General features: G+C 36.6%; 1 protein-coding gene across 4 annotated transcripts in view; it reads left to right on the top strand.

Moving 5' to 3' along the window:
• VPS13B (vacuolar protein sorting 13 homolog B) overlaps window positions 1–14487 on the top strand; it is a 426536-nt gene that overhangs the window by 352004 nt on the left and 60045 nt on the right. For all 4 annotated transcript variants that reach the window (XM_027657093.1, XM_027657096.1, XM_027657095.1 and 1 more), the window contains one exon: window positions 11094–11290. In XM_027657093.1, the coding sequence (XP_027512894.1) occupies window positions 11094–11290 (197 nt within the window). The remainder of the gene's footprint in view (window positions 1–11093; window positions 11291–14487) is intronic.

The following is a 14487-nucleotide window of genomic DNA, read 5'->3' on the forward strand; positions in this document are numbered from 1 at the left end:
ACCTGGAGTATTGTGTTCAGCTCTGGGCCCCTCAGTTCAGGAGGGATATTGAGGTGCTGGAGCGGGTCCAAAAGAAGAGCAACGAGGCTGGTGAAGGGACTGGAGCACAAGTCCTATGAGGAGAGGCTGAGAGAGCTGGGGTTGTTCAGTCTGGAGAAGAGAAGGCTTAGAGGCGACCTCATCACTCTCTTCAACTACCTGAAGGGAGGTTATAGCCAGGTGGGGGTTGGTCTCTTCTCCCAGGCAACCAACAATAGGACAAGGGGACATGGGCTCAAGCTCTGCCAGGGGAGGTTTAGGTTAGATGTTAGGAAGAAATTCTTTACAGAGAGGGTTATCAGGCATTGGAACGGCCTACCCAGAGAGGTGGTGGATTCACCATCCCTGGAGGTTTTTAAAAAGAGATTGGACGTGGTCCTTAGTGCCATGATATAGTAATTGGAGTTGGATCAGGGGTTGGACTTGATGATCTTGGAGGTCTTTTCCAACCCAATCTATTCTATGATTCTATGATTCTATGATTCTATGGCATTTGCTCGTTTCTCCATATGAAGTTAAAATATCTGCTGAACTGTAACTGACAGGTTTTTGTATTTGAGGATGTTTCCCTTGTGTACCTGACGGGATTCCTATGGCATGCAAGTGTAGTCAGCATTATAACAGCTGAAGAAAAGATGAATGTGTGCTAAGACCTCCTTTTTTGGCCTTTCTTCTTTATGTAGTGTCCTAAGAAACAGAGCACGGTTTAGAAAAGTGGTGATGAAATTAACCAAATATCAAGGTCTACTGGAGGAAATTTTAGGGCAGAAAGTATAGTTCTGAGGTTGCAAGGGCTTAACTGGGATTTAGTAAGGAAAGGCTAGGTAAATAAAACTACTGTGGTAAAATTTACACAGAGCATTTCCTAAGATGGTGAAATCTCTTTTAGAGGAACATAAAATATTTCCAATTTCAAAAGACAGGGTTTCAAAAAATTGTCTGTTGCATTGCTTTACATGGTTATTCTGTTTAAATAAAGCATTTGCAAACTCTGTAGTCTGGAATCTGATTCTTTCAACGCTGTCAGCCAATAAACAGTCATTTTCTAACACCTTGTGGCTGTTTAAACAGTGGCTTAAGGAAGCATGAGCTTAAGAGTGACTGACATTAGACCTACTGTAAGTCATTATTCCAGGAAGGATTTGACATGACAGTCAACAGGAAAAGAATTATGATCAATGTCAAAGACATTCATTTTTCCTTTTAATGGAGAATACCTCATTTTTGGCTGACTCTGCTTCCTTTTTACTTTTCACTCCCTGTTGGGACTACAGTGTTCAGCTGGGCATTTAAGAGTCTGGGAAAAGTGCTTTTTGGGAAACCACAACTTCTATCCATGCTTGATTTATTTCTTATATTCCCAAAGCAACAACTATTTTGGAAATCCAGATGATTTGTGCGTGACAGATTAGTGATTTAAGGTCATGGTGTTACTAGATAATAAGCTGTAAAGTTCAACCATGCTTCTTGATAAACCTGTTGGTTTGCAAATTATTGAATCTTCTGCCACACATTTCAGTACTGTCTTCAAATAATGAGACTTTTTAGATGGATGGGGAAATAATTTGTCTAGCTGTTGTGAATTGCGCAGAATGCAAATTTGGTGCTTTGCCTGGGATTCTGCTTTTTAAAAAAACTTACATTTGTTGTTAATTCTACCTTTTGATGTTATTCAGTATGACTGTGATAGTCATACTACTACTATACACAGACTCTGTACAGTGTTTTTATGATCTCTCTACTGTGTGAAGAGTGGCAACAAGGTTGAAATGAAACAGTAGAGTCCAATTATTGAGCATATCTGATCATAAACTATAACTGTAACAACTGCCATTTATTCTAATGTAGGAAACTGCTTTCCCAGCAGTAGAAGCAGTGTTTCCATTCATGCATGAGGACAAAAATGAATGCAGTTCATCACATAAACAGCTGGTCTGTGTGAGAGGGCTGTAGGTTTGCTTGAGCCACTTACACTTCAGATGATCCAGGTGCAAGTGAGTTTTCTGATGCTGGGAAGAGTTTTGCACATGTTTTCCAAAGTTAAGACTCTGACTGTTAATTGTAAGTATCATCTTCATTTTCTTGCAAGGAAGGAAGTAGGAGCTAAAGAAGTTGGAGAGTTACACTGTGAGTCTTAAGCAGATGTTGAAACAGAGCCCATTCTCTCTAGGAATTCCAACTTTAAACATTATTTGTGAACTTCCTTGCCTGAGAGTAGGATTATGTCAGACTTTACTATTTTGTTACTGTTTTGTGTGTGTATAATCTTAATTATTTTGCCGTGTGATCTTAGTGTTCACTGCATTGAGATGAGACTGTATCGTTTGGCCTAGAGTTTCTGTGCAGTCTGCAGGGAGTTAAGCGTAACTTGTTGGGAATGTTAATGGAAGTTGTGCGTAATTTGCCTGTGCATCACACTGAAATTTACCCTTTGGGGTTACTGAGCCAGTGAAAATTCTACCGGGTGCCAGAGGACTGACGAAACCATCAGATTATCTTAATGACAGATTTACACTCTCCTCGTGTTCTGTACTTTTCAGATTTTGTAACTGATCTATGAAATTTTGCAAACCCAGGTCCTTCCGGCTGAACACTGATCTTGTACTTCTTGTAGGAGTCTGTGGTGAGAATATGTGGTCAAACTAGCCCATATACTGAAAATTACAAACTACTTTATGTATTAATAGGCTGCTACTCTCAATCCCAGAGGGGACTACATTTCAACGGCATAATGTTTATATTATTAATAAATACTAAAGCCTAGAAAATTAAAAACCTTAAATTAAATGCACAAGATAGTTCCTGTATCAGAAAGAGAGAATAAGGGGTTTTGCAAGAAGTAGATAAGTCTCTAATGTATGATCTCCTATCTGTATACTTTTGTTTCTCAAAACTCGCAACAATAAATTAAGACCTAATTAATTTAAGTAAATTAAGTGAATTGTTGATTTTGCTATTCAAAAAGCAAGTGATCATCACATAAACTCAGTCTCAAGATGAATGACAGTTAGTAGAAAAGTTTGAACTTAGCAGTACATAATTTTCCTGTTTAGAGTCCTGCAGAAATCTCAGTTATAGCATAGCACTATTCTGTGTTTTAACAAAAGCCGTTAGTGTCTTTAGAGTAATTTTTCCATGATGAAGAAAGCCAGTATCTGTGACAGATTACTTTACTCCACACACCTGCATTTGCTCTGAACCTGCTAGCCTGATAAATTGATAAGTTAGTCACATGTTGTTTTAAAAAGGCAAAGAACATAGTTCCTAATAAAAGAATGCTACATATTTCTTCTAAAAGGTTAAAAAGCATTTCTCAGGGCTCTTAAATTACCATATTCTGATACCAAGGGAAAATAAAACCTGGGCTTAGAGTCTTGTTTGTACTTAGAGGGCTTTCCGGACAGGAAGGCAATCTTGATGCAATTCAGTAAGCCACAATACCAGTGGGGCATTACAGGTGAAAAAATTGCAGCTGTACCCCTCACCACAATGTATTACAACTGTACAGTGGAATATTTCCTGTACAGAAATAGGGCTTGGTTAACTTTGTTTCCCAAGAGTAGATCACATTAAAATGTTATAAAATCATGATTTCCTGCATTTGAATACTTGTGGTTTCTCAACTGGTTCCAATATTACAAAAGGTTTTTTATAGCTTCTATTAGTTGAAGATGTATAGAAACTTTTTTCCAAAGTCAGCTAAAAGGCAGTTATGTATTTTTAAAGAACAATTTATCTCAGAAGACAAGAGTTTTCTTCCACATCTCTTTATTATAACTCTACTTGGTACTTATTTTAGAAACTGCAGGACAGATGTAAAATTAAATCAAATTAAATAAATATGCTAATAGGACCATAAATATATATGTGAAATGGAGTTGAAAGAGCTGAAGTATATATTATTACTCAGAAACCAAAATAGTAGTTATTTTTGCTATTCAGCCAAAGACCTCAGTGTAGATAGGGGAAAAAATTAAATTAAGCAGATATTGCTTATTCAATTTTAAAGTGAGTAGTTGTAATTTAAATGTCCTAGCTTTAGGACCAAATTTGTTAAACCAAATTCAAAGAGAAGCAAAGCAATTCTTTGAAGAAATTATATGACATAATTTTGGAAAACATCTCCAGTTGGGGTTTCTGATTATTCCTGAGACTTGGAAATTGAGAGTGTGCCGTAGTGAAATAACTTTTACTTCCTGAAATATGCAAGTATGTAACATTTAAACTGGTGTCCAAATACAGAAAACCATAGAGAATATACAAAGGAGATTGAGCTGGGGGGGACAACAAATACTTTATACAACTAGAATGTTTTTAATCCTAGTAGTACTAACACTACTAGTAATCCTAACACTACTAATACTAGGCTATACTTTTACCTCACTGTAAACCACCACTTTTTTTTTTATTTGTTTGGGGGTCTGTGGGGTTTTTTTCCTCCACAAAATGGGAAAATTGGTGCTCTGTAGCTGTGCCTGGTGAGTGTTTATCACACTGATATGATAGCATCTTAGCCCTAAGGAAGGTTAAAAAATGTTATCCAGTGGTTTGTAGCAAAATTAATCACACAAGATAAACAGGAATGTGGATGATGAAGTATCTTACAGTTGTCCAAAATGGTGTTCCAACAGTCAGATTGACTTGTGTATGTCATGTGAATAGGCATATTACAAAGGTTTTGTTCTATTTAATATTATTTTTCTTTTGAGCATATTTTCTACATAGTGTATTTTTATACAGGATTCTTTTGCTATAAACAATACTTCAAAATCAAATTTAGTACTAATGTTGCTGATAGTTATTGCCAAGAATTTTTCCCTAGTAAAACTCTGGATAAAGCTTTTTATTTCCTGCTACTACAACTTCTGTTCACTTAATGAGAGAATTGTGTTTTTAAGGCAATTGGCCCTAAAACAGTAAAATATCCTAATAACAGAATAGCAATCAGTTTATTCATACTCAGGAAGCTGAAGTTAAAATCTCAGCATGGGTTGGTGTCTGAGTCAAAGTGCTAGTTTATGTTGTATTCTGCCTCATTCACTGAGGTGGCCTTCCTTGGAGAAGATGAAACACACGCGCACTTCCTGTCTTCTGTGTGCATTTTCTTGTTGTTTCTTAGCTGTTTCTGGAACAAGAATAGATTGATTTCCAAGAGGAAGCGCCCACGATCTGAGGGACTGAGATTCAAGAAATGAATATTTCTTCTGTAAAAGTTTTTTTTCTAGAAAATACATGGATCAAAAGGAAGCATCACAGAAAGCAACATTAGCTACCTCCTGTAACCCAGCTGATATCATCTTTCTTTCTCAGCTGGACATTATATATTTTGAAGCCTAAGAAGTCTGCATGTGTACAATTAAAAGTTCATTTTTTATTGTTTAAGCAGTAAAGCAATAATACTTCTATATAGCCTTCATTCAGCAACCTCAAAAAAGTAGACTGGTGGCTGTAGCTTTTTCCTAGAGACAAAAAAAGATGTCTGAAAAAGATGAGATTAGCTAAGAAATGGAGATACTTCAATCACTTCTGTCCTACTTGGAAATCATGTCTGTGTCTGAGACCTGATCGCATTCTGACAACATAGGTATGATCATTTATGGCAACATGACAGGTTATGGAAGTGCACTCGTGTTGTTTCTCTGCTCAGCTAGAGAGCTCAGCTAGAGAAACATACCTGTACACAGATAAAGTGGTGTGCACCCAGAGCTTTTCAAGTTCAAATTAACCAAGTAGCCTGAAGCTGGGAGATTAACATCAGCTCACAGGAAAATCTAGAAGCATGTTGTATTCATAAAATCCTTTAAAAAGCATGTACAGGTCAACAGTAATTTCTCTCCTATTGTGTCTTATTATTAGACATAACTGCAAGTGGGAATAAGTATCCATCTCTTCAACACAGGGATAAAAATATTAATATGTAACATAACATGAACAGATTCTGTAGCATTTCTTAACCCCTGGTTTCCAAATAGGAATTAAATTATTCTAATACAGATAATGTGTGACACAGGTATGATGAATAACGAAAACCGCAAGCTATCACATTGTAGTGCCTTTGTGGGAGTACTTCATGTTGGTTACTAACATTAATACTGTCTTGCTGATAGGTTAACAAATGTAAAGGAAATTACTTGAGGGATGCAGGTTTTTAAGAGGGTTTTCAAGTTTCTTGTTTTTTTTCAGAGGGGTGTTTGTGAAATGTGTGTGATAGAGGTTTTAGCTTGTATGTGTTTCTCGTATGTGTTAGCATAATACAGAGTGAAATGAGAGATTCAGAGAAAACAGGAATCCACTCCAAAGATTTCTGCTCCAAGGCACCTATTTCCACTAGTTGTTTGTGTCCTGTAATTGCAGGGAGCAAGACTGGAATTGTCACTCGGAGACAGCTGATTTTCTTCCAGTCAGAATTTGCCAATACACCATTTTCCTTCTTCTTCCAAACAGTGCCATGCTATTTTCAGACCCTAAATGTCTATAGTCTGCAGCAGTAAAAAGAAAAAGAATGAACCTTTAATTTCTCTACTTAGAGTTTAGACTGTTTTCATGCAGCTTTTCATTTCTACTTCTAATCTCTGTTGTTAATGCTGCTGGAAAAAAAGTATTTGACAGCTGTTTTGCTCTCTATTGCTATAATCATCCTTCTGAATAAGTGTTTGCACCATAGTATGTGGTTTTCTTGCAAAACAGAGCTTGGAGATTTCTGGTTCAATCTGAGTTTAAAATTAAATAATAATTTTATGCACACATAGGTGACAGGTGAATAAAATATTGCGTTTAAAACTATCTTTGAGAGCTCGGGAAGAAGAAAAAAGTTGCAGGGAAGTGTCTGTTGGAGATGCATGCTTGTTTAGCAAAAAATTTAAATATGCTTTGTTAGTGTTTGTTTTTACAGAGGCAGTCTTGGTAGTCACATTTTCTGAGAGGTAACAATCATCTGAATTATAGCTTAGGTTTTATTCAAATATTTTAAGGTAAAAGTACTGTATTTAATTCAACATGTGGGGGATTTTTTGTTGCAGCTAATTCACTTATTCCCACTGCTTATGACTCAGTTCTGGCATTATAACTCATTTCCAGAGTTTCACAACTATTATTTTTGGCAGCTAATATTGCCCAGAGCTACCATCTTTCCTTAAACTTATCCAGATCAGCCATTAGTAATAAATCCCCTAGAACAAATAAAGCTAGATATGTAGGAATCAAAGATTCTAAGTCAACTAAGTCTTTTGCAAGCTTCAACTAGAAAGCTTACAGTTTGTGTAGTCCCAAAGCTTGAGCTGTATTTTATACAGACAGTCACATAAAGTGTGTCATTGACCTTTTACTTCTAATATGCAGATGACACTTGAAACATACTGTCTCTTGGCCTTTCTTGACATATTACAAGGTATTTAGAAAAAATTTGTGAACAAAAATAAAGAGGAATAATCTTTTCAACTTGCTTAAAAGTCTGCTTTAATTGTTAGGCAATTTTTTTCTTGTTTTGGCTACTCATACTGCTGAGTTCAGCAATCATTCCTTTGCCTTTCCAAATTTTTCATAATTCACTTTAAAGTGTTTGGCATGTAGCATACAGAATATGTCACGCTGGAAGGGACCACAGTGGATTGACTGGTCCAACCTCGCTGCTCAAGCAGGGCCATCCTAGAGCACATGGCACAGGATTGCATCCAGATGGTTCTTGAATATCTCCAATGAGGGAGACTCCACAACCTCTCTGGGCAACCTGTTCAGTGCACCATCACCTGCACAGTAAAATTCTTCCTCATGTTCAGATGGAATTTCCACTGCGTTAAGTTTATACCAGAGCCTGAAGAAGAGTTATTACTTTTTATGGCATAATAATTGCTTTGATCATTTTACTTTGCAATCTTTTCCTCACAATAAATTTCAATATATTCACTACCTACTGAGTGGGTGGAAATATTGACATACCTACTTTTACTTTCTTTTTTAACAGTATATTTGAAATCGGGTTTGGATTTTTTCAAGTTTTTGCTCTGCCTTTTTTTAAATCTTTATTTTCAATCTCTTTATATTACTTTCCTCTTGCCTTACTGGTAGTTTTATGGCTTTCGTATTGTAGTGACACTTAAGAAATTCCATTAGTGTGCTCTGTAACTTGTTCTTCCAACACATTAATCTTAGTGGGAATAGAATTCATCGTCTTGCTTAACCTTTCTTAAGATGCCCATTACTTGCCATTCTAATCCAATTTTGTGAGATTTTCATAAGGGAGACTTGCATATTTAAAGAGAGTTTTATTTTGAGAGGTAATGTTAGAGAAATAAATATCCCAAAAAACATGATAGCTTTGTGAGACTTTTGTTGCACACATGTTACTCAACAACATGGATAAGAAAAGATAAAAAAAGATTGAAAAGATTGAATGAGGTTCCTGAAAGAATCTCAAAGTATTTTAAGGACTATTTAAAAGTATGCAGAAATAAATGCTGCAGTATGTAGAATTATCTATGCAACCATGAAAGACCACAACCTTTTGTCAGAAATTATACAGATCCTTTTGTAGTTATATCATTCCAAGACTTTATGATATAGAAAATATGCCAAGTATTGTAATATTTTTTTAAAAATCAAATTTTTTATTGCCAGTAGAGACTGTGGAGGTTTAAAAAAAGAAATATGGGATTGTGAATGGCTCCACAATGTTGTACGAAAGATAGCAGATGACGGAAGTTGATCTTTATGTGTTCATCATTAACATAGGGGAGCTTCTTGGAGGTATCCATAATTGAAGGGTAGGACCATGGATGTAGTAGTGTAGCAATCTTGAGTGTTTGTCCACATCCATTAAACTTTCAAATAATTCAACATTGGAAGGTTCTGAAAATATCTAAAATTCTGTAGTGACACTGAGAGCAAAAAGAATCAATTTAGTGTGACTTTGAAATATGACCACAAATGCAATAATGTGATGTTTCTCATTGCTGCTGTTGTGCACAGCACTGTTGTACGGTTGGCAACACAGAGGCAGCAAAGATCAAGCCCAGTCTTCTCCCATTGGGCAATGCTTGTTATTTCTCCATCTTATTAACAAACCAAGCTTTTAAAAGCAGCTGTCATGAGCACCAAGTCTGTCCTTGAACCTTCCCATCTTTTTCTATGTGGTTTCTAGCCTTACATTTTATTCATAGAGCAACCTCAGTTTTGACCCATAGTTTCTAAAGACCTTTCCTCTATTAACTGTTTCTCTTGTGAGGTGTCTGGGTGGAGCAATTATGTTCCTATTGTTTTATTTCATTTAGTCATCAACTCTCCACAGTAGGAATTAATACAGTTTAAAGGTGAAAAAATGGAAATGTATGCCATATTCCAGATGAGTCCCCAATGGTATATTATACAAGTCAATTAATAATTGTCCTTTGCTTTTGGAAATATCTCACCTGGTGTCTCTCAGGATGGCATTCGCTTTTTCCAAGCATCTTCATACCACCTCATAATTTTCTGGCTGACATTTACTTATCTTCACCATTTCCAATTCAATATGCAGATTATAAACAAATGTGTTGTCTTTATGCATATGACGTGGGTTTTGATGTTAAATCAATCCCTTTCTCTCAGACTCTAGTATTTAAAATTAAAGCAACTCTCCTGATTCATATTGCTGTGGTGCTCTGTGATATATACATTACTGGTGTCAGAGTTTTGTTGGTAGTTATTAGATAATTTTTTTTCCCTACCTTTTAAACTAAAAAAAATTTTAGTAACTGTGGTGGATTTTTTCAATCATTGTGACTTGACAGATATAGTAAAAATCCACCTTTCAGGCTCTGTGGTTCCACATGTTAATTCCTCCAGAATTCTTTGGTGATTATTTATGTTCCTTTGCCCTCCCCAGCTTGAACCATTGAGCTCCCTGAATTTTTCTTCTTAACCTTCATTCCTGTTAATTAATCAACCTGCTGTCACCTCCATATGCATTATAATCTTTACTGAATAACAAGGAAGATTACTTACAGAGCTTTTTCTAGATTTGCTTGCATCTCTACCACATTCTTATTTTTTTTCCTGGTTATTTATGTATGAATGTCTATACACAGACACACAGGGATGAAAAAGGTAATAGTACATATGTGTCAATTTTTTCTTACTAATTGTTTTATGTCATCTTGACTTTTAGTAATTCTTGAGTCTGTACAACTGTCATAACTGTGGATTTCAGTATCTTAATTCAAAAATCTTCATAGCTGACTGAGTTTGAATTTGTTTTAAATTCATAGTCTCATTCATTTTCATGCTATTACCAAAAAAAAAGCCTAGGACACAATCCTTTAAAGGCTATACTTTTATTAAAGCTGGTTTTCTTTTGTCTTTAAAAATCTTTCTAATAACATTCTCTTCAGTTCATTGGTGCATCCAGAAATAATCCAAGTAGATTATTTACAGACTTAAAATTAGGGATGTGACTAAACAGAAGCCACTATGTATTTACTGGGTTTGATTTGCATTTGTTAGTCTAAATAACAAATATTCCTTGGAAAAAAAGATCATGTGATTACAAGTACTTCATTGTTTCACCCAGGATTTTCAGTAATGTGTTGACCCACAACAAGGTATTGTGTTGTCTATCACATTTTTTTCTCTACGTCATTGATTACTTTAATAAATTTATGTTTTGTTATATAATAAAACTAAAACAACAAGTTCCAGAAAAAATTAATGATGACTTGAATGTCTTTGATACCATGATGTGAAGACATCTGATGGATTTTTTGACTGCATAATACAAATAATAATTAGTTGAATTGTCTTTGTTATGCATGGGTACTGTGGAACAAGTAGCTGTTTTTGTACAGAGGAAGTTGGAATTAGTTGGAAATTAGTTAGAAAAGTTAGTCTCCAATGATGTTCTAAAAGCATTTTAATTCAAGTCCAGACAGCACAGGATCTCAGTAATGGCTACAGTTCTGATTTTCTATACGGCAATTTACTTTTGTTTAGTTTAGTTAGTTTTACTCTTTTAGTGTTTACAGGAAAACTATTATATTTGCCCCTGAGTATAAATTAATTATGCCTTCTCCCTTTTATTACAGATTCCTTGCAGTTTGGAGTACTGGGATGAGCTTCAGAAATCATTTGTTGCATTCCGGGAATTCAGTCTATCAGAAAGCAAAGTCTGTGAACTGCAGCTGCCCAGTATCAACCTTGTGAATGATCAGAAAGAGCTCATCGCCTCCGACCTTTGGAGGATTGTCCTGAATAACAGCCAGAATGTGGCCGATGACCAAAGGTAATTTTAAAGGAGGAGGGAAAAAGAGGCATCTAATGCTACCCTCCTAAGAGATCCCTTTCAAGAGACTTAGGAAATAAGATACTGCTTTCATATGTGATAAGGACAGTTAGTCTTACGTGAGCTTCAGACTGTCGTTCACCTTCATGCAAGGGCACGGAGTGTTCACAAAAAAGAGCTTCCTTTAGGTTCATAGGCAGCCTGGCGTCATCATAACCATCCATTTTCTGAATACAAGGATTGCTGAAAAGTGGAGACAAACAGGTCATATCCTGAAACCTCTTAACTGCACAAGGCAGTAAAATTAGCTAATTAACAAAAGAAGGCTGAGGCACAATCCATTCTATAATGTAGCAGTAAACATTCTTCTTCCATGCAATGCTCATACATCGCCTTATTCTCTCCTCAGTGCAAGTCAATGACTAAAATAATCTGAATATGTATTTTAAATATATTGAACAAAACTTTAGTATTTCAAGAGCATTACATTATTATTATTCACACAGTTTGCTTACTATGTTAACAGTAAAAAAAATAAATCAGCGTTTCAAACACTGGAGATCCATTTTACGTTGTGTTTACACAACTGCTGGAATCAGTGTGCAGTGACAGATATTCACTCTATTTGCATTCATTCCATTTTGGTTAATATGTAGAGTAAGAAAAAATGAGTACAAATTCTCTCCAGAAATAGAAGTGGAATTGCTTTCAAAGACCTTTTTAATATTTTATATTTAGAGCAGAAAAACCAAAATTACTCTCTTGGATTATTGGTATTTGCTGATTCTTGCTGCTTGTGTATGAACACGTGCTTGAATGAGTTTGTAGCATCCACATACATGTTGCACAAAGTTACAGAATTCAGAGAAATCAGGGAATAAGAACATGGCTTACAAAATTAATGAAGAAAATTTAACATCTGGTTTCCATTAATAGTATCAGGTTGGAAATGATTTCTTGATGTTAATTGTGAAAGAATGCATTTTCATCATTGAGAAGTTAAGTGTTTTAGACAAGGTTAATTCCTCTGAATGTGGGACCCTGACAGAATTGCCTTCCTGGTCAGCTTAACACCACAGAAATGTGAACTCGGTGGGAACTGGAAATGATGTAGTGAAATTTAGTAGATTTTTTTTCATTAAGGCATTTAGCACTGTAATCGTGTTTATTATTTTCTGCTCGAATAGGGTTTATCACTGTATGCAATGTTTCATTCGGGGAGCTCTGATAAGCTAATAAGCTGTAACTGTTCAGAAAGAACAAAAATTAAACTGAAGCATTTGCAGTTCACTGCAGAGAGATAGCAGGAGAGGGAATAAGGTAGCAAAAAATATACGCTGCACTACTGAAGCATTTGAAGGTAAATAAACAGAAGAGAAAGAGGGAAGTCAAGGGAATGTGCCTTGAACTGCCACCTACCTGTACAGGGACTGAAGAATCAATAGTCATAGAATCATAGAATAGATTGGGTTGGAAAAGACCTCCAAGATCATCAAGTCCAACCCCTGATCCAACTCCAATTACTATATCATGGCACTAAGGGCCACGTCCAATCTCTTTTTAAAAACCTCCAGGGATGGTGAATCCACCACCTCTCTGGGTAGGCCGTTCCAATGCCTGATAACCCTCTCTGTAAAGAATTTCTTCCTAGTCTTGATACCTTCAGTGGCCTGGGGAATTTATAGTAGTTTTTAAAAGTGTAGTTTACACCTACATGAACTAACAGTAGACTGGAAATTTAAAGATTTGTGTAAGTCAGGGTAAACTCCAGAAACCTATAGGATACACAAGGTAAACCTCTGATTTCAATTAGATAAGAGAAAAAGTTCTATTCCCTGCCTCAGCAGTGTTTTCAGTTTGGAGGCATGGTGGAGTACTGCTCTAGCTCTTGGGGCCCCAAATGTAAGAAGGATGTGGACCTCCTGGTGGGCTGGCCACAAAGATGATCAGAGGGCTGGAGCACCTCTTCTATAAAGACAGGCTGAGACCTGGGGTTGTTCAGCCTGAGGAAGAGAAGGCTCTGTGACTAGCCTTCCAGAACCTATACAAAGCTGGAAAGGGACTTCTTACAGAGACATGTAGTGATAGGAGAAGGGGGAATAGATTTGAACTTAAAGATGGCAGGTTTAGATTAGATATTAGGAAGAAATTCTTTACTCAGAGGGTAGTGAGGCACTGGAAGAAGGTTGCCCAGAGAAGTTATGTATGTCCCATCCCTGGAGGTGTTCAAGTCCAGGCTGGATGGGCCTTCAAGCAACCTGGTCTAGTGAAGGTGTCCTGCCCATGAGAGGGCAGTTGGAACTGTGGTCTTTAAGGTCTCTTCCAACCCAACCTGTTCTATGGTTCTATGATAGAAATTCAAGCTGATCTCTCTGCACTAACTTGAAACAAGGCTGCACTGCAAACTTTCTTGAGGACAACTGCAGGAAGGACCTGTGAGGAAGAATTAATCCTGACCAGTCAGGAGTGCTCCTGAGTGGATCAGAATAAGAGGAGCTGTTCCTCAGAGATGAGGCTTTGACCTAGGGTTTTTGAAGCGCACTGGCTTTTTCTTGGAGACAGAGCAAACATGGCAGTCACATGTCACTGACCTGGAGGTCTTGAGACAGTACACAACACTGAAATACATATAAGTTACTACTACGGAACAAATTTAAGGTAATGGTTAAGCCCCAAAGGATCATGTTCTGTTAAAGGGAAGCCTTGATTAGGAGGTGGTGACAGATACTGTGGACCTGCAGAGAAGGCTAGCCTTTCTAGACCCCTAGTAGCATGTAGGAAGTCCATGTTGGCAGTAACTTTGCTGAAACTCTGGCTTTATCAAACAAACATACTGCTGCCAGTATGGGTAGTTTCTTGTCACCAAGCCCTCTAAAATGTGTTCTAGATTCTAACTTGACCAAAAATATCACAAACTTTTTTGGTTTTGAGAGAGACACTGCCCATGTAATGCCCATGGTAAATTTCAGTGTTAGGCTTGTTCCTAAAACAAATGTTTGACATGAGATCTTACAGTCTTGTGAGAAGACCCACAAGGCACTTTGCTTAAAGCTAGTGCTGAGTGTTAGACGACCAAATTCTAATGCTGAGGGATCTGCAAGAACCAGAAACAAAGGCTGTATAAAAGTTGAATCTCAATTTTCCTGGAGGCTCCTGATAATTTGACATTAATTACATGCAGCAACTGTATGATTGAT

The sequence above is a fragment of the Corapipo altera genome, unplaced genomic scaffold, assembly GCF_003945725.1.
Source record: "Corapipo altera isolate COAL_440 unplaced genomic scaffold, ASM394572v1 52b, whole genome shotgun sequence".
NCBI lineage: Eukaryota > Metazoa > Chordata > Aves > Passeriformes > Pipridae > Corapipo > Corapipo altera.